Here is a 23,248-nt window from a genome sequence, read left to right as displayed (position 1 = left end):
TGGTGAGCTTGACGAATTTAAAACCATAATTAGACACAAGAGATCATATTATTTCTTGTTGCAATTGCTAATACATGTGCATTGCACCATGAGAAACCCCATTCTTGCATGATCACCCAAGCAACCCCGTGCCGCATTCATTATGAAAGTACTTTACTGAAGGAATGGGGGTGGGGGGGTGGAACTCATCGAGTTATGAGGGGAAACAGCTCCTAATGTGTTGGATTGTCGGGAAGGAACATTTACTATTGTTCACTCAAGCTATTAAATCTTCCGTAACATAAATCATTGTCAACCGCATGTTCCTACAAATGAACTAAACTGTTCCCTCAGAGCAAAAGTATCAGTAAAGCTTTTGAACAAAGTGGAATCAAGTACAGCCAACAAGCATGGATCAGCCACATATACTGTTAACCATAATTTTTTAGATGTTTTTCAACTATGCACTGAATTTTTTTCTGAAGGCACATTCACGTTATTTTGATCTTTTCATCGCTCTCTGAGCATTTACAAGGCACTCTTTAAATACTTATTCTCCAGCATGAATACTTTATTTATCTATTTTTTTGATTGGTGTTTGACGCCATACTCAAGAATATTTGACTTATATGACAAATATAAGGCCAGCAGTTTGGTGGGAGGAAACCCACAACCATCTGCAGGTTGCCTCTAGACCTTCCCACATACCACCGGAGAAAGCCAGCACGAGTTGGACAAACTCACAGCCACAAAGGGCACAGTGCTGGCGTACTAACCCCCAGAGGCCCCCTCCAAGGTGAATACTACTTGAAAGCCGCAAAAATGCATGCACTTCTAGTTTGATAACTGTCCTTGTGTATCGTGGATACTGTTCAGTAGTCCTGCAAAATTTCACCATATACTGATGTATGTACTTTAAAATTCAAGGTCCTAACTACCCATGTTTGGAAATGACAACAAATATTTGAAAATATCCAGAAGTTTGTATACTGATAACTTGTATGATTCGTCCTTAAACATTTGCTAGCGTATATAGTGCAGATTCAAACCCAGCTTCAGAGAGAGAATTTGTCCATTCCCTCGCTCTCACTGCTTGTGAGGTTTTGATGAGTATAAGCAGTCAATGATGTCTTTAAGACGGTTTTTCTTTTAACAGTCTAACTTTCGTTGAAGACAGTCTATTTTCCACCAATACTGTGTGCATACTTGTGCGCCATATGTGGAAAAGTATCTTCCCAAAGGTTGGTGGTTTTACATTGGTCAACTGGTATCCTCCACCCATAAAAATTGATGTATTCGAAGTATTCCAAGATCAAAACTGCAAATTACCACCCTTGAAATAACTTACCAAGGTCAGGGAAAATGAATAGGGTTCTATCCGGAGATAAGTGCTCATCTGATATAAGTTTGGTAAACCAGATAGCAAGCACACAAGAGATATAATGCTATAACAAAAAGTGCACGACAGCTAGATGAATACATGTCCACTGCTTTGAGTGAGGGTAACATGGATGTGACGAAAGGCTCACCAGATGTTACATGGCCCTGTACTGGGTGGTACAATATTTATCAGGCTCTCCGGACAGAAAATCAGTTGCAGAGACTCTATACCATACATTCAGTCTGGCTCACCTGATAACGCCTAGCACAGAGCCATGTAACATGTCCACAGGCCTATCAGGCCTAACAGTATTGCATGTTTTTAACAAAAACGTTCATATGCCCCAAATTCTAAAAGCAAACTTGCCTTCTGGGCTGTTGCCTGGCATGAAAACTGCCTAGTGTGCCCACACAAGGTGAGGGGGAATATAAGGGTAACCACTGAAAATACAAGCATGAACACCAACTAATGTTTTTGTTACCCCGGTTTTAAGGGAACATTGTTGACTGGAATGACTTCAGAGCCACCCAATGGTCCTAAACACAACATTGTATCTTTGACTGACACATATATGTAATATATCTTATGATCTCAGAACCTTTTTTTGTCTAAACTGGTCATACAAAGAAAGTGAATAACAGACAAATATATATATATAAATATATGTTTTCATGGACAAAATGCATTTATTTGGACAATTACACTTCTTAATATTTACATGACCGAAGGTGAATAATGTAGCAGCTCATTACACCATCTGTTCCAAGACACCCCATTCCATATGTACAGGTTCATCAGCATTTTACACATTACACAAAGACAAATGCTTAAGACGAAAAAAAAAAGAGATAATGATTTACACAAAGCTGTTACATATCTGTTTGGCGCTTGTTAAACTTAAAGGTCTTCATGCTAGAGGCCACTGAGTGACACAGCAGGGTTCATACAGGTTAATTTTAAATTTACAGGCTTTTCACGGGTTGCCAGACCCAGAATTCACATTTTCCAGGCTACTTAAAATAAATATTCTACAGCCATACAAGTTTCAAGCAATGGAAACAATTCTTATTACGGTACTTGAACATTCTCATGAATGAGAAAAACAAGATGCTGGAAAACAAATTTCAGTATATTACATGTATATACATGTTAAAGGATACATGAAAAGGTGCTATAAAACACAGTGTATGGTTCTGAGGAAAACGAAGAAAGGTATGCCCAAAAAAAACAAAAATGAGACCAAATTTTTTATTTTTGAAGCATAATTTTTGTTTCTTAATAATCCCTGTATTTTCTGTCAGTGGAAATGACGTCTTTGATTAGCATACTAGGAACACAGGACCATCTTAGAACCCCAAATTTGAGCTCTTCCCACAAGAAAGCTGTTTTGACAACTACCACCGTCAAGGTCACCACAGCAGACTACTAAATCTTTTCTGGGCTGATCGCTGGGGCCTTCGGAAAAATGACGGCTTAGAGCCCTTTTTTTTTACTACAGGAGGAAAACTGAAACTTTTATATGTTAAGGCACCTCATACACTTTGTATTATGAAATAAAAACCAAGCGTCTCATGTATCCCTTAAGCTCAGGTTGGCTTTGTAGTCTGGTTCCGGTTTCCAGATCTTGAAAAGCTTCTATTTCCAAGGATTTCAAGGTCCCTTGATATGAAGCCTGCACACAGAGTGTTTTCACGACCGTTTCAAGTAGTTTGTTAGAAGGGCATGGAGTCTCTGAATCTTCTCACTTGTGTCCCCCTCACCGTCAGGAATACTCAGCTGATCGAGACTCAGGTCATCAGGGATGTCAGGCAGGACCAGTGTCTGGAAATACACCACAAAGTACCCATGAACAAAAACTTCACAATATACATCTGTATTACACCAACACTACCTAGCAAAAATTGTATCATGCATTTTTACTAGTCTGGCATGAAACAAAATTCTCCCATTTTCATTGGACAGCATCAGTCACGTGAGGGAAAAGTATATTCTCCTGTCCTACAGCTGACACCATAAGTGCCTGCTGACTGGTTTACCCCCACCCTTGGTTCAGGTGTGAAAACAGTGACGTAACTGAGGTCATTCCCTCATATATCACCTTTCCGTGCTGAATTTGATGGGTTTCTTGCAGGATAAATTTGCTACACTGTTACTCATTGACAAGATAGGGATATATATGGTGTCAGTAAGGCCTAGGATATGAAATGTACATATCCTATCAGGCATCCCAACATGAAAAATCTGACATGTGTAGAACTGAACTATCCTGACAGGTAATGATCAATGAACTTGAAAAGGAATTTCAAACAGCAAGTTTCAACGCTTTGCTTTATCCTAAAAACATATACGAAACTGTGTACTTTACATACCCTTTTGCCAACAGCCAAAGTGATAACACTAGACTGGTCTTTGTCAAAGCAAACAGGGGAGCCATCCATTGACACAAGGCGTTCACCAGGGCGTGGTTTTCTCTCTCCCTCAGGAGTAGTGGGCAACCTAGACAAAACAGGAAGTCACACACTTAATTTATATTAACATTTACCTCCACTTTTTCTTCCTCTCAGCTTATTTACATTTCTGTCATCCAGCCAAGACAAGATAAAAAAGGCAGAATACTTCTGTTCTCAGAGATCACTTAACAGCAAGCAGATACACTTAGCTGACACAGTGAACGGACAAAAAACCCATATGGCCATAATTTCAATAAATTTTGTAATTGTGAAAATTGTTAATTCACATTAACGCAAAACCTTCAATTTACTAAACTAAAAGTTTTTTTTTCAAATGATCACGACAGCTGCTAGACCAACAGATGGAAAGGCTGGAGACATATGTTTCAGCCTGTTTCACCATTACAGGAGTGCACAAGTGAAAGAGGCATGCATTTTCCTGTGCTGGTCTTAAAGTGAAAGAAAATTAAAATAAAGTAAGCATCAATGAAAATTTTATAACAAAACTACTGTTATTCATTCTTTCTTTGTGTTTTGAAGTAAAGTTGAGACAAAGTTGAGACATGTAATTCAGCATCAATATCGTCCATAAAACCCATCACAGAACACAATTATTTAACCGCATTTTATTTATTCAAATGAAACAGAATTATCAAAAAAGAAAATAAGTTTCCAGGATTCTCCACTGACATCTACCTTTTTTACATTCTTTTTCCTTTCCTTTAATTAAATTATTTGACCAATTAAAGGCTGATTAAAAAGATTTTGCCTTGCTCCCGAATGAATAATCCATTGCAGTGAGTAATGGAAACTTCAACAGAGGGCAATTTAATGGTGTGGTGCAGGCCTTGCGTTCTACCAACGTAATAATCACAATGTCACAGGAAGTTTGGAAAAGCATTCTGCCTAGTCGCAAAAATAATGCATATTTTCCTCAGCAATACCTGTACTTAAATCTAAGTTCACTTGGACTATCACCAGTGCTGCCATTCCTAAATGACTGCTGACTGCCTCCACATGTGCTTTACTTTTACAAGTTCTCTGACTGTCCTAATTATCACTGATACATACTTGGGGTCAAACTTGGGTGTGATCAAGGGTGTGTCCCACACTGTAGATGTTGGCCCCCGGGCAGGTGTACGGAATCTACAACAGGAGATATTAACACAGGTAACACAATCAAGCACCTTCGTTTTGCTGATCTAGCAAAGGGTTTTAGGAATACAAGCTGGGAGCCTCTTGTTCTTATTTAGAAAATCGTTACTGATCAGGTGATGAAAAAAAAAGAAAGTGTTCTCTGCACCCACTTTTGACTGATTTCCCCTAAAAACTGCTGGTGGGCATTCAAAAACAAAAGCACTGTGCAAACCATAAACGAATGACATTAACTGCTATAAATTATACGGATTCCAACTGTAAACAAATGATATCCCAGCGTGACCAACATTTTCTGCCATACTGTCAGCTGATGAAAACATTTAATAACCTTCTTCCGCTGGAACCACTGCACGCATTAAGCTTTTTATGTGTTGTTACAGCATTCACAGAGCATCAAAGTTTGTCAAACTGTAAAAACATATCAAGGGTTATGTGACACCATGTAATGGGTTATTTCTTAATTTCAAGGCTACAAGTATGCAGTTTTATGCAATCTGACCTGCTAAACTCGAATCTGATTTTATCTTTTTTTTACAATCCAGTGTTTTAATGAAAATAGCACAAACAGTGTGACTTTTCTTATTTTGAAAGTCACATGACCACAATTGGTCAGCAGGTAGATTAACCACTGCTCTTACTCAGTCACAAATTTGCTATGCTGGATAGTTTTGGAATATGTGTTTAAAAACTTGTATTAAGTGAAGCATTTTGTTTGATGATGTTCCAATCAGAGTTCTACAGGATGATGTTATAATACACCGGGGGAGTCCCACAACTATCCCCAGGCTGCTGCCAGACCTTACACATACGACTTGAGAAGAAGCCAGGTCTGCCAGCAACATGCAGATGATAGTGGGTTTCCCGTGGGCTCCGCAGATTTTCCCCCCACCATAATACTGTCCGCCGTCATATAAGTGAAATGTTCTTGAGTGCAGCCTAAAACACCAATTAAACAAATGAAAAAAAAATAATTACAAGCAACAAAGGTGAGGAATATGAAGGGGAAAAGGTCTAGGAGTTTCCAAACAGCACATTTTCCAACCTCTACCACAGCAGAATAAGTACTTACTTGCCTAACTCCCTGTTGGATCTGTGCTCTGATTGTTTCCAGCTAAACCTGTCAAAATATGAAAAGTATAAAAAAAAAAAACCCACCTGGAAGTTCTTACAGACGACGTTGAGGGTGGGAGCATGCTTGTGCTCCCTTCTCCAGCACGCCCTTTCCCTCGTTTGGCTCGACCAGGCTTCTTCACAGTGCTCTGAAAACAAAGAACAGGGACATGTCAAATTTAACAGAGGTTAAACTAGACCTCCAAGAAGTCAGGGCTTTTCCCGCACTCTAGGATTATCACTTCAAAACAGCATTCTTAGACTTGTCAGCTGGAAAAGCTTAAAACATGTCATGAAAAATCACATAGTCTCTTTTCAAACAAGATCTCACCAGAGTTTTATAATCTGACATAATTTCCAACATGTATATGCATAAATGATGTATATACATACACAGTTTACACAGTGAAATATATAGGAAAGCATACAATGGTATGGAAATCGTTTCTCAGTCAGTTCTCCAGTCTTACCGATTTGCTACTGGCTATTGAGAGGTTGGAGACGGCAGGTGTGTCTTCTAAGATGCTGTCTAGTCTCTGACCAGCACGACCCGAAAGTTTGACACTGTCCACAAAAATAAAACAGAATTTACGATTTAAGGTGAAATGAACACACTTCATTACGTGTATAATACTACTTCAAAACATTCTGAAAGCTGTTTTACTTAAAGGATATACATGTGTACATATGAAAGACTACAGCTCAGACAGCAGAACCAGCGCAGCGACTGCATTGTGATACTTGGCAAATTGACCTGTTCTGGAATTTTAAAACTTCATGTATGCAGACACGAATCTGGTACTACTCTTTTTCCTCTTCAATGTAGTTTTCCTGTAAACTGCAACAGGAAGGCAGCACATTTTAAATCCTGTGAGGTGGCCCTAGTGTGAAGCAGGACCTCGATGTAATCACTGTTACATCAAATAGGGATTATTGCGCCTACAATATTGCAATGTATCACTTTCTACTGAAACGTCCTACTCCCTTTAATGTGATAACATTATGATGAGATGATGATGACGAATGATAAGCTGGGAAATTTGACATCACTGATACAACATCAAAGTCCTTCTGCAGGGTGCCTGGCTGGTCCCCATAAACACTCGAAAAAGTGGGTGCATGTGGTTTGCGTTTTCTTTTTTTTTTTTTGGTGGGGGGGGGGGAGGTATTTGTTTGTTTCTGAAGCTCACAAGTGAAATGGAAACTTAGTAGCTCAATCACCCACACTGCTCATGACATGTGACAGGCAGACATGCACACTACATGTACATTGATGGAATGCCATCAACCACTTGCTGAACCCAATAAACAAATTGTGCATGCCCTATCTACTGAGCAGTAAAACTTTTCAAATGTCTTTCATGTTTTGCTTACATTATCCATGCTAATGGTTGCTAACAAAACCTTTGCCCATTGTTGCCCACCAAGTTGTTGTTGCTGGGAGCAATTCTGGTAGGAAAGAAGTCCCTAATGATGGCTGTGTCCGCTCTGTACTTCGTGCACCTCACCATTTGACCTTGATATCTTTTTTGCAGCAACCCATAATTCTTGCCCACACATTTGACAAACTTCTTAGTCACACAAACCAACCAGGTTTTGTACCTACCTAAATCCGACGTGTTTCATGAGTATAACATCTGTGTTTGTAAACTGTGTGACCGATTTACGCCTCAATAGCTCAACTAAGCAACTGCTGCACATGTATGAAAGAATCCAGAAACTGAGCAGGGTTTTTCTCTTTTTGGAAACAATATCATTTGGAAGATTACATTTTCAACGGTTTGTCAATTGACAAGTGTAAATAATGTGCAGAATTATTTCAGACACACCAGTTTGTAAATTCAAAACTTAAATCCCATGCAATTTTAAACATGACTGCATAATTCTGAAATTTCATGACTTTCCATGATCTAGGTCTAACAATACTAAAATTCTGTGAATTAAATTTCCATGACTGCTTTTTTCCCCCTGACATCCCTAAAAAATCTGTAATGAGTGCGAACTCTGTTGGTAATAGTATAAACAATGGTTAACAATTGAAATGAAATGAAATGTAATACACAAATGTTGTTTTTTCCCTGTGTAAAATACATGACAAACCTGTAACCTGAAGAGGAGGAAGTGATGCCAGAGTTGTCTCCCCCTTGTCGCAACCAGCGAAGTGCTGCTTCCACTGTGCCACCACAGCCTGAAAGGTACATACACCAGCAAACATAGGATCAGAACATATCACTTGTAAATGGCCTAAAACTTTGCCCAGTAAAGTGCATTTTTAGAGACAAATAAATGTAAATGTAAAATATTACTTCTAGTGCTTAAACTTAAACCTTTGACATCAGACCTTCCAAACAAACCTCATAACAGGTTTTTTAAGATCGGTAAAACTCTCTGAATAAGAGCAAAATGAGCAATGAGAAATTTTTGGTCCATGTACTGTACATGTCCCAGCAACTACAATAAACATGTATCATGTATCACAACTTCTCAAGAAAAAACTTAATATTTGGCCAAAACTTAAGCTGGAGGGCAGGAGTGGAAGAAAAACAGGTCTCTTACTTATGAAGTCTTCCATACTCATTTTTCTCACAGCCTGGAATGAAAACGAAGAAAGGCAAACATGTATTCATTTAGAGCGTTTAGTTTATTGTTGTTAAAGTGAACACAAAGTCTGCCAGTAGATATACATGTACATAGAAAAAATGATATAAGACACAGTCATCACAGCAAATATGAAAAAATTCTAGAAAGTTTTGAAAGCCGAGAAGATGAAGTTCAGCATTGGAGATGTGGCACTGACGGACAATTCACTCTGAGTAGCCATGTTGTAGAAGCCCTTATGAATTTGGCCAATCACTAGCGCTGAAAGCTTTACGCGATAATTGGCTGTCACGTCAAAAAACCTATTAGCTCTCGACTGTCAGTATGGTTTCATATATTGGATAGACAGATATCGATGCAATAAACTGGAATTTACGGTTAGTTTAAGTGTTGCATTTTGAACCACACACTTATGAGTAAGGAACTGAGAGCGGCTGCCCACGTCACAATGTGCACATGTTGGGCAGAAGGCAGCAGTAATTTGTCAGGGTGAGCTGGCAAGAAAACTGCCTCAGGAGAGTCATTGCTTGAAGAAAAATATTGTGACTCTACAATATTCTTCCTAAACAAAGTTAAATTTATTACAAAAACATCTTCCCAAAATCTGAATGAAAGAGTCTGTTATCAATCAGAAGATCCTGCTATGTTCAGTAAATTCCCTGAAGTCTGTACAGCCAGCTAGGCCAAATGCTTACACTTATGCAGGACGAGGATGAGCAAAACCGCTTACACATGACCCCTTGTGTCTACAAACATCACCCTGCCCTTTGAACAAGGTTGAGTATCAGGCGTTTTTGTTTGTATTTTCTCATACCGATGATACGGGAGAGCTCCTAGGTTTTGTGACATCAATCTAGATATCTATAACATGGCAAAATGACGTCACCAAATGAGTGGCTAGGTATTGATGATTGTTTGCAACTCGCCATATTGAAGATTAGTGTATTCCACCTAGTGGTTGTCCCATGAAAAAGCGCTTTCAGAAGCACGCAAAGATTTTAAAATGATATTTTTTATGCCAACACTGCCAGAGGAAATTAATAAAACTTCACAACAGATGTCTTACATGCTTCTATTATTTGGATAAATCAATCAAAATATTACAGCAAATTATATCACTTGAAAAAAGACAAATTTGTGGGGTATACAGTGTTTTCTACATTTTCAATACAACAGTAACGATTATAGATTATAGACTGAGCAATAAACAATACATTGGGTACAGCATGAATATCTCATTAAGTACAGTATCTGATAAAATTCTATACAGTCAAACCAGCTTTCAAATGAAAGTTTAATTTTACATTCTTTCCTCACTGAAAGCATCACGACAGACATGTGTGCTTAAACAAGGTTAACATCCCTAGTCACTGAAGCATTCTGAACTCCATAGATGAGGTCAAGAGAGTATAACATGTAAATATACAGCACCAAGTAGTTTAAAGTGTGTAAATTAGCGGTTACAGTTTGAGTGAGTGAGTGCTTGGGGTTTAACATCGTGCTTAACAATTTTCAGTCATGCGATGATGAGTTACAGTTCGAGAAAAAGTTACTATGCCCACATTGACAGCCTAATGAACAGTTCACATTTTTCTCTTATCGGTGCTGGTAGCATAAGTATGAATGTTAATTGCTATTTGATGAGCTCAGTGCACAGAACTGCGAGTTCCATAACTTTCTGTTGGTATATATATGCTTTTGGTTTTAACATGTACTTCATATGATGATGAGGTGTCACTACTGATTAGGTGTGTGCACACACACTGTACATTCTTGTGGCAGGGCAAGTTCATGCTGTCAAGGTGCTGCCACCATTAAAGTATCATGCCGAGGACACTAAACATGACACCCCAGCCAGTCACATTATACTGACACTGGGCCATTCCGTCTTGTTTCCTTGCTATAAGGGTAACCTATCATTGCTGAGGGCTAAGCAAGTTCCATTATTAAAGTATTTAGTATGACCTAACCCAGGTTTAATCCCAGGCCTCCCGACCTTGAGGCTGACATTCTAACCATTAGGCCACCTATAGGTAACAAGATAGCGAGATACAATAGATGTTAGTCCATACAATTCTCATATTCTCATTCTGACATATCATGGCCTATGTGAACTTAAATTTGGTTCACTACACAGGTGGATGTGTCAAACCTTGACCAGGTATGACTAGATAAATACCGTCACACTAGCTGCTGCAGGTAGTAAATTTTGTACAAATACAATGTATTCTCTAAAACTGAATGCTCAATACCATTAAATGACGAAGATTCAATGCACTTACCGATGGAATCTGGGAGATCAAAGCATGACACTGAACATCTATATCTACAAGCAGCTGGCGCTTCTCCTCCTCCAAAAGGCGGATTTTCTCAATCACTGACAATGAAGGAAATCATATACAGTTAGGCCATATCCAAAGGGCGGATTTTCTCAATCATTGACAATGAAGGAAATCATATGCAGATAGGCCATAGCCAAAAGGCGGATTTTCTCAATCACTGACAATGAAGGAAATCATATGCAGATAGGCCATAGCCAAAGGGCGGATTTTCTCAATCACTGACAATGAAGGAAATCATATGCATTTAGGCCATAGCCAAAAGGCGAATTTTCTCAATCAATGATAATGAAGGAGATCATATGCATTTAGGCCATAGCCAAAAGGCGAATTTTCTCAATCAATGACAATGAAGGAGATCATATGCATTTAGGCCATAGCCAAAAGGCGAATTTTCTCAATCAATGACAATGAAGGAAATCATATGCATTTAGGCCATAGCCAAAAGGCGGATTTTCTCAATCACTGACAATGAAGGAGATCATATGCATTTAGGCCATAGCCAAAAGGCGGATTTTCTCAATCACTGACAATGAAGGAGATCATATGCATTTAGGCCATAGCCAAAAGGCAGATTTTCTCAATCACTGACAATGAAGGAAATCATATGCAGACAGGCCATAGCCAAAGGGCGGATTTTCTCAATCACTGACAATGAAGGAGATCATATGCATTTAGGCCATAGCCAAAAGGCGAATTTTCTCAATCAATGACAATGAAGGAAATCATATGCATTTAGGCCATAGCCAAAAGGCGGATTTTCTCAATCACTGACAATGAAGGAAATCATATGCAGATAGGCCATAGCCAAAGGGCGGATTTTCTCAATCACTGATAATGAAGGAGATCATATGCATTTAGGCCATAGCCAAAAGGCGGATTTTCTCAATCACTGATAATGAAGGAGATCATATGCATTTAGGCCATAGCCAAAAGGCGAATTTTCTCAATCAATGACAATGAAGGAGATCATATGCATTTAGGCCATAGCCAAAAGGCGAATTTTCTCAATCAATGACAATGAAGGAGATCACATGCATTTAGGCCATAGCCAAAAGGCGGATTTTCTCAATCACTGACAATGATGGAAATCATATGCAGATAGGCCATAGCCAAAAGGCGAATTTTCTCAATCAATGACAATGAAGGAAATCATATGCAGTTAGGCCATAGCCAAAAGGCGGATTTTCTCAATCACTGACAATGAAGGAGATCATGTGCATTTAGGCCATAGCCAAAGGGCGGATTTTCTCAATCATTGATAATGAAGGAGATCATATGCATTTAGGCCATAGCCAAAAGGCGAATTTTCTCAATCAATGACAATGAAGGAAATCATATGCAGTTAGGCCATAGCCAAAAGACGAATTTTCTCAATCAATGATAATGAAGGAAATCATATGCATTTAGGCCATAGCCAAAAGGCGGATTTTCTCAATCACTGACAATGAAGGAGATCATATGCATTTAGGCCATAGCCAAAAGGCGAATTTTCTCAATCAATGACAATGAAGGAAATCATATGCATTTAGGCCATAGCCAAAAGGCGGATTTTCTCAATCACTGACAATGATGGAAATCATATGCATAAAGTTATAAATTACTTTGTTGGGACTATTCCAACCATATATTTAGTCGGGGGAGGTCTAAGTGTCCTTTCGACACCGTATTCCGAAAAAATTAACATGGGAGAGATTTGGCAAGCAGGAGAAACTTGGAAATGAATCGGCCTGATTTCAAATTTTGGCTAAATCTATGAACCCAGTGGTAACCATAACAGAAGCAACCATTCCAAACGTACTGTTTTTGCAACACATGTCCTTTACCAGGGTGAGCCGTCAGAATGATGAATGTGACAAAACTACAGCAGTGACATAGTTTTACACGTAACACATACAGATGCATCATCTGAGATTTTTAGATTAAATCTTCAGATATTTTTAAGCTGGCCAAACATAGTCAATTTAAGGTTATTGTAAAAGTTTCAATTCAAAACAACAAACTTTTCTGAAAAAAGGGCTGGAAAACTGCTGAACTCTAACCAAATTTCGCTTGGTTCCAAAAAAGTAGAGTGAGTGAGTGAGTGAGTGCTTGGGGTTTAACGTCATACATAACAATTTTTCAGTCATATGACGACGAAGGAATCCTTACAATGCACGTAATGTGCCTCTTTGTCGCAGGAAGGATTTCCACCACTCTTTTATCTAAACTAGTGCTCAAAAGAAAGTATACACCAAAACAAATACATAAAAATCGCGCAAAGTAAAAAATTGAGAAATTATCCATGATGAGCCCTATTACCCATGTAAACGCCGATCCATCCAGGGAACAAACTGGCCCAACAAAGCAAGATTTGCCTAAACTTAGCATAAAATCGAAAAATGGCCCTGCCACGTGTAACACAACATGAACGTGCATTTTGGCGGTATAAATGAGTCGACGGGAAACGTTAGGAACACAGTCGTCAGAAAAACACCAGAGGTATGCCACTTTTGAGCCAAGTTGAGCGAGAGAGAGCTGTCGGCATGGCCCAGCAAGGAGCGACCAACGCCGCCATTGCCAGAACCTTTGGTTGCACAAGAGCAATTATCGTCAGACTTATGCAGCGACTCCGGCAGACAGGCGTTACATCCGACAGGCCTAGGAGCGGTCGACCACGCGTCACCACCCCCGCTGAAGATCAACACATCCAGACCATTCACCTTCGCAATCGGAACGTAACGGCAACGTCAACGGCGGCGACGGCACTAGGGCACCCGATTAGTCGACACACAGTCTACCGTCGACTACGTCAACACGGTATTAGGGCACGTTGACCGTATTGTGGAGTTTATCTGACGCCTCCAAATCAACGTCGTCGGCTGATATGGGCCAGGCGCGTTCTACGCTGGCAGAGGCGTGAATGGATACGGGTAATGTTCTCCGACGAGAGCAGGTTTTGCGTGTACAAAAATGACAGTCGGGCTAGGGTATACAGGCGTGTAGGAGAACGTTTGGTGCCAAATTGCGTTCAGCAAGTTTGAGCGTTTGGAGGTGGTAGTGTGATGGTGTGGGGAGGCATCTGCGGCGATCTGAAGACGAGGCTGGTGGTGATTCATGGGAGCCTCAATGCTCGCAGATACACGGATGAAGTTTTACGACCGGTTGTAGTGCCATTCATCCACCAACAGCAAAGAGGAATTTTGTACCAGCATGATAATGCAAGACCTCATACTGCAAGATTGACGAACAACTTTCTACAGAACGCCAACATCGATCTCTTACCATGGCCGGCATGTTCACCCAACCTCAATCCAATTGAGCACTTGTGGGACCACCAGGGCAGACAAATCAGAAGACTGCCAGTGCCACCTGTGACCGTTCAACAGCTGGAAGAGTGTCTCCAACAAGAATGGCAACGAATCACACCTAACGTCATTCGACGCCTGACGTCATCAATGCGGCGACGTGTTGTGGCCTGCATCAGTGCCAATGGAGGCCACACTCGCTACTGAGCATGATTTGAATGACATTTCCAGAGGGAAAAATGCTTCATTTGAATTTTGCAAATGTGTAAATGTTCTGTTGACACCACATCTCTTTGACTTACCATCAAACCAAACCTTCACCATTTAATGAACTGTATGTATGGACGTTTCAGGTGAAATTGAATATTCTTATGGAATTTAAAATAATTTCAAATATATTTCTTTCCGTTTTTATTTGATGTCTGATCAAACAGCTGTATACTTTCTTTTGAGCACTAGTCTAGTACTGCTTCACTGAGATGCCTTACTCTGGTTGTCTTTTAATCATACTATACGTGGGGTTACGCGTGACACAATATCGTGTTTCCAGAGGCTTTAACATGGTGCATCCCATGGCCTCTTAAGAATTCCAGATTAAAAAATGGCTGTGTAATGTTTCCACTTCTTTTCCAAAACGGGGCCTCTGTGGCTCAGTCGGTTAGCGCGCTAGCGCAGCGTAATGACCCAGGAGCCTCTCACCAATGCGGTCGCTGTGAGTTCAAGTCCAGCTCATGCTGGCTTCCTCTCCGGCCGTAAGTGGGAAGGTCTGCCAGCAACCTGCGGATGGTCGTGGGTTTCCCCCGGGCTGTGCCCGGTTTCCACCCACCATAATGCTGGCCGCCGTCGTGTAAGTGAAATATTCTTGAGTATGGCGTAAAACACCAATCAAATAAATAAATAAATAAATAAATCTTTTCCAAAATAGCTTTCGGTATATTATTAGTTGTCTTTCTTTGAATGAAGACAAATAAAGCTAATACACTCACATTCCAAGTCAAAATCCGCCAAGAAAACTCGAAGCTTTTCCTTCCTTTCTTTCTCTGATAGATCCTTTCCTTCATCTCCCTCAGGTAATTTAGGTTGAGCTCGTCTCAAAATTTTTGTGGCTCTGCGGCGTGGCATGACTGTTCTTCTCAAGCAGCACCTAAAATCAGAACATACAATATTTTAAATTTCTAGTGTTCCTAGTGAGCGTGCAAACTATCAGAAAAAGGAGATAACATAAAAATGCGAGCTTGTCGGTGGGATTTCTCATGGCAGTAAGAGATCAAATACATTGAACAACCATGGTTGTGGATGCGGTTATTGTTCCTATGTGAAGAAATCCCACGCAAAATGTGGTTCTTGGCAAATGAAACTCATTAGAGATCGTCTCAGATTGTAACTCTTGTGGCTGCACCAATTAAATCAGAGTCAAATGTTTGCAAACCAGCCGTTTTTGAGAGGTAGAAAGTTTTAGTTCACATACAAAAGACATGGATAAAGGTTAGATCAGTCATATTGTATAGAACTACCTAGTGGGGTGAATGTGAACAAGCCATAACTATGCAAGCACCAGTCCAAACATAAAAAAGCTAACATACACGCATAGCCACCCAAAGCTACCTCACCCACACTCCAACAGAAGCCATATGGCCTCATTTTGCATTCTGGCCGCTTTTGTGCAACCTGCCCCATTTTGTTAGGGATGCGTCCCATAAGTCGATCTCACCACCACTTGTGGAAGATTCAGTGGCCACTCGAAAACTCAGTGTAATGTCCCAATGTTCCAGAAGCCGCATTAAGTCATGTGAACTGATAGGTAGGACTGTTGAAAGATGGGTTACTAATGCCGGCTTTGACATGTTTACGGTTTGTTCACGTCAGGGAATGTCAGGGTGAATAGCAAAAATAAGGTAGAGCCGTTTTTTTCAGTGTGAAGATATATAATACTCACTGATACGCGTAGAACACTGGCCATCCTTACCTACACCTTACCCAATATTAAATTTATAAGTTCACAGGCTAACCTATGGCTAAATCAGTACATGTAGGCCTAAATGGCGAATCTGCCGTATCGTGTTGTTTTTTTTAAAAGGACTATAAAACATATTTATAAAATTACTGTCACCCTGTACACGACCAAGTTCCAATGACAACCGCACTTCGTACAACAACTTGGATTTTTACATTTCAAATTTAAACCACAGCACTGCTCAGAAATCTGTCAAAATACCGTATCATTCACTCACGAATTTATCGAACCTCCCGCTTCGAGTTTTAAAACATATTCTTACAGCGCATGCGCGATGATTTAATGACTTCCTAAGTTAACTCCCTTTGAGGAAAGCTACCCTCTCAGGCCTCTTGGCATATGTTATTGCATATTTTGCTTCATGTAAATTTACTAAAGTTTGCGTGTGGGAATATTCGCCAGTATCTTCTCATCAGAATAGTGCTTGAAGGGTTTTTTTGGCCAAAACCTGATAGTGGCAGAATCCGGAAGTTTGGCCCTCTAGCGGGTTTCTTGACAGTGAACATCACATTGATGAGTATTTTTGGCAGTGAGAAACGTCTACTGTAAATTTTTGTTAGACAAGTATCCAGCATGTTGATCAAAGTGAAGGTTTGGTTTTGTTTATACTTGCTATTTGGGTATTTGTCGTTTGAAAATTGATCTAATTCAGGTTTTTATCTGAAAGATTGTCTTCATTTTTCTTTTCAGACATTGACCGGGAAAGAGGTGAGCACATTGTTTAACCGAACGACGGAAACAACAACAACAACGTTGTTCTAAACGTGAAGACCTGTCTACAGAGCAACCATCTATCCGCAATAAGAACAGATCAGCACCTTCTGTGAACTGACAATTACCTTCGCTTCCATCTTTGATTATTTAGGCTATAGTGATCCTAGTCCGATAGTTCCATTAAATTCAAAGTTGAGGTCTGTTTTCAACAATTTCTCATATTTACCTGCCTGAACTTTTAGTTGTTGAATTATAGAACCTGGTAGGTCCATTCTGCAAGGAAGTTTGCAAAAGGAAGTTAGTCGTTAAATCCACTCCAAAGCGATGGAACAGGCGATTCTTGATGTGCAGTAAAGAAAAAAATGACCTTGTTTACCACTCCAGCAAGTGTAAAATGTTGTTGAAATATTTCCTTCTTGCTGGTCATAATAACTTTGTGATGTCATGGCGAGTCATGTGTACTTAAATCTTGGAAACGTGCACCAAAAAATACCGAAATCAACCTAACAAGACAAGACCACGCACCCATTCTTAAACAGTGTGTGACAACTTTAGCGATGATTTTGTAAGTCATCGTGGATGTAGAAAACAGTTAGTTGAGCGAGAAAAATCAATTCTAAAGGCTCCATTCAAGGCTTGGGGCTATCATGTTCGCATCTTTGTTATATATATTTCTGGCCATAAGGCTCCATCAATGAAATATAAAGAGAAGAGTAGAAATAGCCACTTGGGCCTATCTAAAAGCTAGTCCAATTAAATGAAACATTCAGGTCTATTTTTATCGATTTCTGATAATTTCCTCCATGCCTCTTCAAAAAAACGAATGCAGATCTCTGAAAGCCTATGTAATGTATCCCAAAGCTTAGCTGGACGTTCCTACCATTACACCCAGCTTCGGTTATGCATACTTCCATGCGAACAATTTCACTGAAAAAAAAACGACTTGAACCCTACCTTATTCTTGCTATCCACCGATTCCCTAAAACGTCTGAAAGGCAATACATGTATGTCAAAGCCAGCATTGGTAAACCATCTTTCAACAGTAATCCAGCTGTTCAAGCATTCAAATTGGACTACTCCAATCAGCATCTGCCATAGTTGGAATTATTTTTTTTTTTTTCATGTTCAGGCAGGGTGATGAGTCACAAAAATTGTATCCCACCTAACATTCTGTTTACAAGGCATGTAATTCTTAAAGAGAATGTTAGGTAGGTAGGATAAAATGTTAGCAGCCCATCACCTTACCCGAAGTTGCAAAAACACATTCCAAACATGGCAGATGTTGATTTGAGTTGCCGGATTCGAAGGTTTAATGGGCTGGATTATTGTTGAAAGACGGTTTATCAGTGCTGGCTTTGACATATTACATTTCAGGCATTTTAGGGAATCGGTGGATAGCAAAAATAAGGTAGGGCTTGAGCCGTTGTTTTAGTGAAATTGTCTGCGTGAACGTTACTGTAGAAACGTCCAGCTTAGTTTTGGGCTTGTTTAATGAACTTTTCTCAAGAAGGTCAGCTCTTGTGGCACCAAAACCTTAATTTATTATCTGCCAATGATGTAACTCTTGCAGACAAACAGACAGAAGCTTCTGGATGATTTGGGTGACACAGTGCAGCATCTTACCTACAACACTACATCTGTTCTGATATATGTGGACTGTGGTATATAGCATCAGTGCATGAGTAAAGTTGAGTCTGCTTTCTGTTTTCAGATTGAGATTGATATAGAGCCGACAGATAAGGTAATGTGTGAATATATTTGAGAAACACTTGAGTTTATTTGAATATAATTTTTAGTTGCCACAAGCAGCTGTCTAAGTATGTCAGTTGGTTGCTTGGACAAATTTTTGACATCTTACCTTTAACATTACCTGAATGCAACATGACACAAAACCCTAGGCAGCCAGCATTTGGTAGGATATAATAACTATCGCAGATTTAGGCTTTGTTAAGAAAGCAGGACTTTTTTTTTCTACTTGTCATTTGTGCCTCGAGTTAAAGTCAATGTTAAAAGATGTACGAGGTTATCAGAAATTTGACTGACAAACAGACAGTGACGTTTTATACATCTGCTTGTCACAGCTAATTGTTTTTTTTTTTTTATAACAGTGTTAGACAGTGTTATTAGTCAAATAAATGAAAAGAATTTTGACACACCAGTTATGAAAATAGAAGGTTTGCAATGGCAGCCATCCTTCAGATAAGTTTGTGTATATTGCCCATTGTATGCCCTTACCAGACAAGGGCCTCTGCCCAGCTCTAACAAAAGGCACCCAGTGGGCAATACACAAACTTACCACAAAGATGGCTGCCATTGCAAGCCATCTATTAACATCCATTCTCCTCTAACTAGTTTCAGCACATTTGACATATTCATGCTAGATTCTTACTGAGGCCCATGTTAGGCCTAAGCAAGGTTCACTAGCAGTGGCCCAAATAAAAATAATTGCTATACACTGTGAAAAAAAGTAACAATTTAACTGCCAGTTTATGCATCTGTCTCTTTCTTCAGCCATGGCCAAGTTGATTTTGAGGTTTCAAGATGTTAGCGTCAATAGAATACAAGACTGTAGGTTATAAGGCTTCACTATGATAGGTTACAGATTGAACTTTGAGTTTCGGACCCATCCATTTCGAGCAAAATTATGGAATCACCATTATAATGTGACTGGGTGGGGTGTCCTATCTGGTCTCTCCGGACATGATACTTCAGTGGCGGGAAGCACTTTGGCAACATGAACTCCCTCTGCTTTAGAAAGAAACAACCTAAATACACATGACAAATGATTCCTCCTCGTATGACTGAAAAATTGAAGTTGTCATAGCTTGTCATGATAGTTAAGGGCTTAGCTAAATGCTTTTCATGAAAACAACCCCAGGATATATTAATTAGTGCATGATAATTTTGTTTGTGGGTATTTATGATTGAAATTCGAGAAGGTGACATACAGTAAGTTTATACCAGTTTATGAAATGCTTGTTTTTCAAAGGTGGAGAGGATTAAAGAGCGAGTAGAGGAGAAGGAAGGTATCCCACCTCCTCAACAGCGATTGATTTTCAGTGGCAAACAAATGTAAGTGCTCTTGTTTTTAAGTTGTTCGGATAATTAACTGTTGTATTTGATTGTTTATCTTTATTTTTATCTTGTTTAAAATTAAGGCCCGAGGTTCCCAGTATATTTTCAAATCAATAGTAAGATCCTATGCATTTCTAATTGAAGAGTTTGTATTTTATTTATATATATAGATAGATAGGTATGGTGTGTGTATATGTAGAATCACTTGATCTATATATGTACAATCTTACTGTCAGCTGTTCAATAAAGCAAACAGCTGGTGTTCTCTGAATGCCTTGTTTTTGCGTGCTTCATATAAACTTTTCCAGAAACTAGGTTATCCCCCCATTGTACACAGTATGTTTGTATAAACATGCCAGTTCAAAGAAACTTACGAATATGTAATTAGGCTAGATTTGTTTTAAAAAGTGGGAGTTTAAAATGTCGAAGTCCTATGGCATATTCTGTAATAAGACCCTGGAGTTGGAGATCATGTGATCAGCAATGGGCGAAGACAAAATGGCCTCTCAATGTTGAGGCATGAGGGAAAAAGGCTCACGTTTGCTGCTACGTCACGTAAGTTCTGCAGAAATACTATCTGGAAAGCTGAAAATTACAAAAATCCAAAGAATACACTATTGCGGACAGCAATTCAAAAATAGCCATTTACCTATGCTACAACATATGGTGGACATTTGTTTTTTTTACTCACCTTCAGTTACTAGTTGAGGATCACAGGGTCTCTAGGTTGCAGGTCGTCTTACAGAATATGGTTTTGGGGCAATCCAATATCCAGTCTTAAAAATAATTGAGCACAAATAAAAAGTAGTAAAAAAGACATACAGTAGTGTTCAAATAGTATTATAGTTGGAGCTAGAGTTATATAATATAGCTTTTACATGTGCAACGTGGAGATCAGGGGAAATAACCCCTGTTTGGCTTGGACTGTACTTGAAGTGTATGCAGCTTATGCTATAGGATTTGATATCAAGAAAGATGTCTTATTCACTGTTTTTTTTTTTTTGGGGGGGGGGGGGGGTCACTTTTTCCTTGAAAATCAATATACATAAACATGAAATTGTTGGATTTTATGCAACGCATGATGTGTATGTCATACAATATGAGTCAGATTATGAAATTTATCACTATGGTTCATGTTCACTTACCTGGAATCGGGTTTGTAAAATTGAACAGAATTTCATTGTTGCACGTGTGACCTTGCTCACCGACATACAAGTGAGATACTCTTTATCCTATGTAATAAACGCTCAGCCTTGTAAGTGCACTTGTGACTTAAGTCGGAGTTAATGCTTTCTTCTTTTTCTTTTGTGTTGTTGAGTCCCTTGAGATATGTCCTCTGAATATTCCATGCCACTTTGGGGCCCGCCTCCCCCTGACTGCATTCACCTACCCACCCCACCCCACCCCGCTCCACAACAAACCCCCACCCTCCTCTCTGCTCCATCCCCCTATGTCGAGAAGCTTCCGCCATGCTTGCAGCACTGTTCATTATAATAATGATGTGGAGTTTTTGACCAGCTGTGTTATCTTTTCTGTTGACAGGAATGATGACAAAACGGCCGCAGACTACAAGGTTGCTGGTGGCTCTGTACTTCATTTAGTGCTAGCATTACGAGGAGGAACATGCTGGTAATTGGCCTAAGATATTTTATGAACAGTACGTGTAAATGTGACAATGTGATCTTCTTCTGAGTTGGACCTGTCTGGATAAAATGTGAACCCACAATCCCACTCATCATCGCAGAGGGAGGCCATACAGTGTATGTGGGTCTGGAATGTATGCACACTTGTGCTATGCTGTGGCATTTTTTACAACATGGATTTTTAGACATTTCAGACAGTTTTTGTGAAGCCACAGCTTTGTATGTGATGTCCACAATGAGAAAGTAAATTAAGGTGTGAACTGAATTATGAAATGAACATTTGCTTAATTCATTTAAGACTGTATAGATTAAATATTTTTAATCTTACATGTGATGCAAAAAGTAACAAGGCCTAGTTACTGTAATTTTTCAACCTTTTGGCATGTTTGCAAGATGTTTTTTGTTTCGTTCACACACCCTGAGGGCATTTTTCTGTGTAGATTGGTCAAAATTAAACTTTTTATGAAGCCTTGAAATTGGCCAACCCAGCCATTGTAGCTTTGTCTTCAAAAGATGCATAAATTGCTCTGAAAGTTGCTCTCTCATATGCGAAAAGGTTGAGGAATTAGGGTAGCTTTAATGTGTTTTGCAAATTTTAGGACATCTGTTTTTGTCATATGGTAAAGAATTTCTTTTCCCCTGTGACATGCTGGCCTGTGTCTGATCATACCACCCACTAAGCCAGGCAAAGGCTTGCCTCTTGATGTTGGAATATTTGCTAGTATGTGTTTCAAAAGACAGAATAAGTGGAAAGTGAGAATTTCCAACTTGTGCAGTGCTTTATTTCATGGACAGAAACTGGTTTCATAGATATGATGTTCTTTATGATATATTAAAACAGAACAGAGAGAAACTTGTGTTCATTTCAAAGTACACGAACTTTGCCTTGTTTTGTCTCAGTAGTTCATTTCAGTTTAATTACATTTTTAACTCTTCTGTACAAATTACAGCAGGAGCTTATGTCATACCCCTAGCATTGGAAGCCGATAATGGTTATAACAAATAATATGGATATGGTTACTGTACTGGTCTTAGTCTTTCATTTGAGATAACATTTTCTTACATTTCGAGAAGGAGACACTCAGAGAACAATTGAACAAATGCATGTTATTTTGCTTATTTGATACTTTTTTAAGCCTAATTCAGCATGGAATGTTAAATATCCTGGTCTGTTCCAACAAAGGTGGTCTTCCAGCAACCTGTAGATGGTTGTGGGTTTTCCCAGAGCCCAGTTTCCTTCCACCATAATGCTGGCCGCTGTCATAAGTGATACTATTACATGTGTATTGTTTTGTACAGAGTAAAACATAAATGAATTAAATAAATCAATAATTCAATGAAAGCTAAATGTTAAGGAGGATATTTGGAAAAGGACTGGATACTGTTACATGTATAGTACTACGACACAAGGACGTTACGGATCTTTCTGTGTTGATGCCATGCAAAAATTTATCACTTACCCTAATTCCTCAACCTTTTTGCATATGAAAGAGCAACTTT

General features: G+C 39.3%; 2 protein-coding genes across 4 annotated transcripts; one reads left to right on the top strand and one right to left on the bottom strand.

Annotated features, from left to right (window-relative positions):
- Nucleotides 1-1,748: 1,748 nt before the first annotated feature.
- On the bottom strand, nucleotides 1,749-21,009 carry LOC135465730 (borealin-like). 3 transcript variants are annotated; one of them, XR_010444058.1, is made up of 11 exons: nucleotides 16,518-16,550; nucleotides 15,289-15,446; nucleotides 10,959-11,053; nucleotides 8,635-8,668; nucleotides 8,179-8,266; nucleotides 6,549-6,642; nucleotides 6,124-6,227; nucleotides 4,882-4,956; nucleotides 3,730-3,856; nucleotides 2,079-3,181; nucleotides 1,749-1,800 (listed from the first exon to the last, which is right to left on the bottom strand). XR_010444058.1 is itself a non-coding variant. In XM_064743050.1 (10 exons), the coding sequence occupies exons 2-10, from the start codon at nucleotides 15,422-15,424 to the stop codon at nucleotides 3,050-3,052; spliced, it is 885 nt and encodes a 294-aa protein (XP_064599120.1). In that variant the 5' UTR covers nucleotides 15,425-15,446; nucleotides 20,797-21,009; the 3' UTR covers nucleotides 2,013-3,049. The 3 variants fall into 3 exon arrangements, 2 of the variants coding, with proteins under 2 accessions (XP_064599120.1, XP_064599119.1); XM_064743050.1 differs by lacking the exons at nucleotides 1,749-1,800; nucleotides 16,518-16,550 and adding an exon at nucleotides 20,797-21,009 and having other exon boundaries at nucleotides 2,013-3,181; XM_064743049.1 differs by lacking the exon at nucleotides 1,749-1,800 and having other exon boundaries at nucleotides 2,013-3,181.
- Nucleotides 16,666-22,621, top strand: LOC135465731 (NEDD8). Its single transcript, XM_064743052.1, has 5 exons — nucleotides 16,666-16,907; nucleotides 17,007-17,024; nucleotides 18,742-18,771; nucleotides 20,020-20,102; nucleotides 21,648-22,621. The coding sequence occupies exons 1-5, from the start codon at nucleotides 16,890-16,892 to the stop codon at nucleotides 21,736-21,738; spliced, it is 240 nt and encodes a 79-aa protein (XP_064599122.1). The 5' UTR covers nucleotides 16,666-16,889; the 3' UTR covers nucleotides 21,739-22,621.
- The last annotated feature ends 627 nt before the right edge of the window (nucleotides 22,622-23,248 follow it).

This window comes from Liolophura sinensis, chromosome 5, assembly GCF_032854445.1.
Source record: "Liolophura sinensis isolate JHLJ2023 chromosome 5, CUHK_Ljap_v2, whole genome shotgun sequence".
In the NCBI taxonomy this organism is placed as follows: Eukaryota; Metazoa; Mollusca; class Polyplacophora; order Chitonida; family Chitonidae; genus Liolophura; species Liolophura sinensis.
Note: the sequence above shows the minus strand (reverse complement) of the source record. Positions and strands in the feature narration are given on the sequence as shown.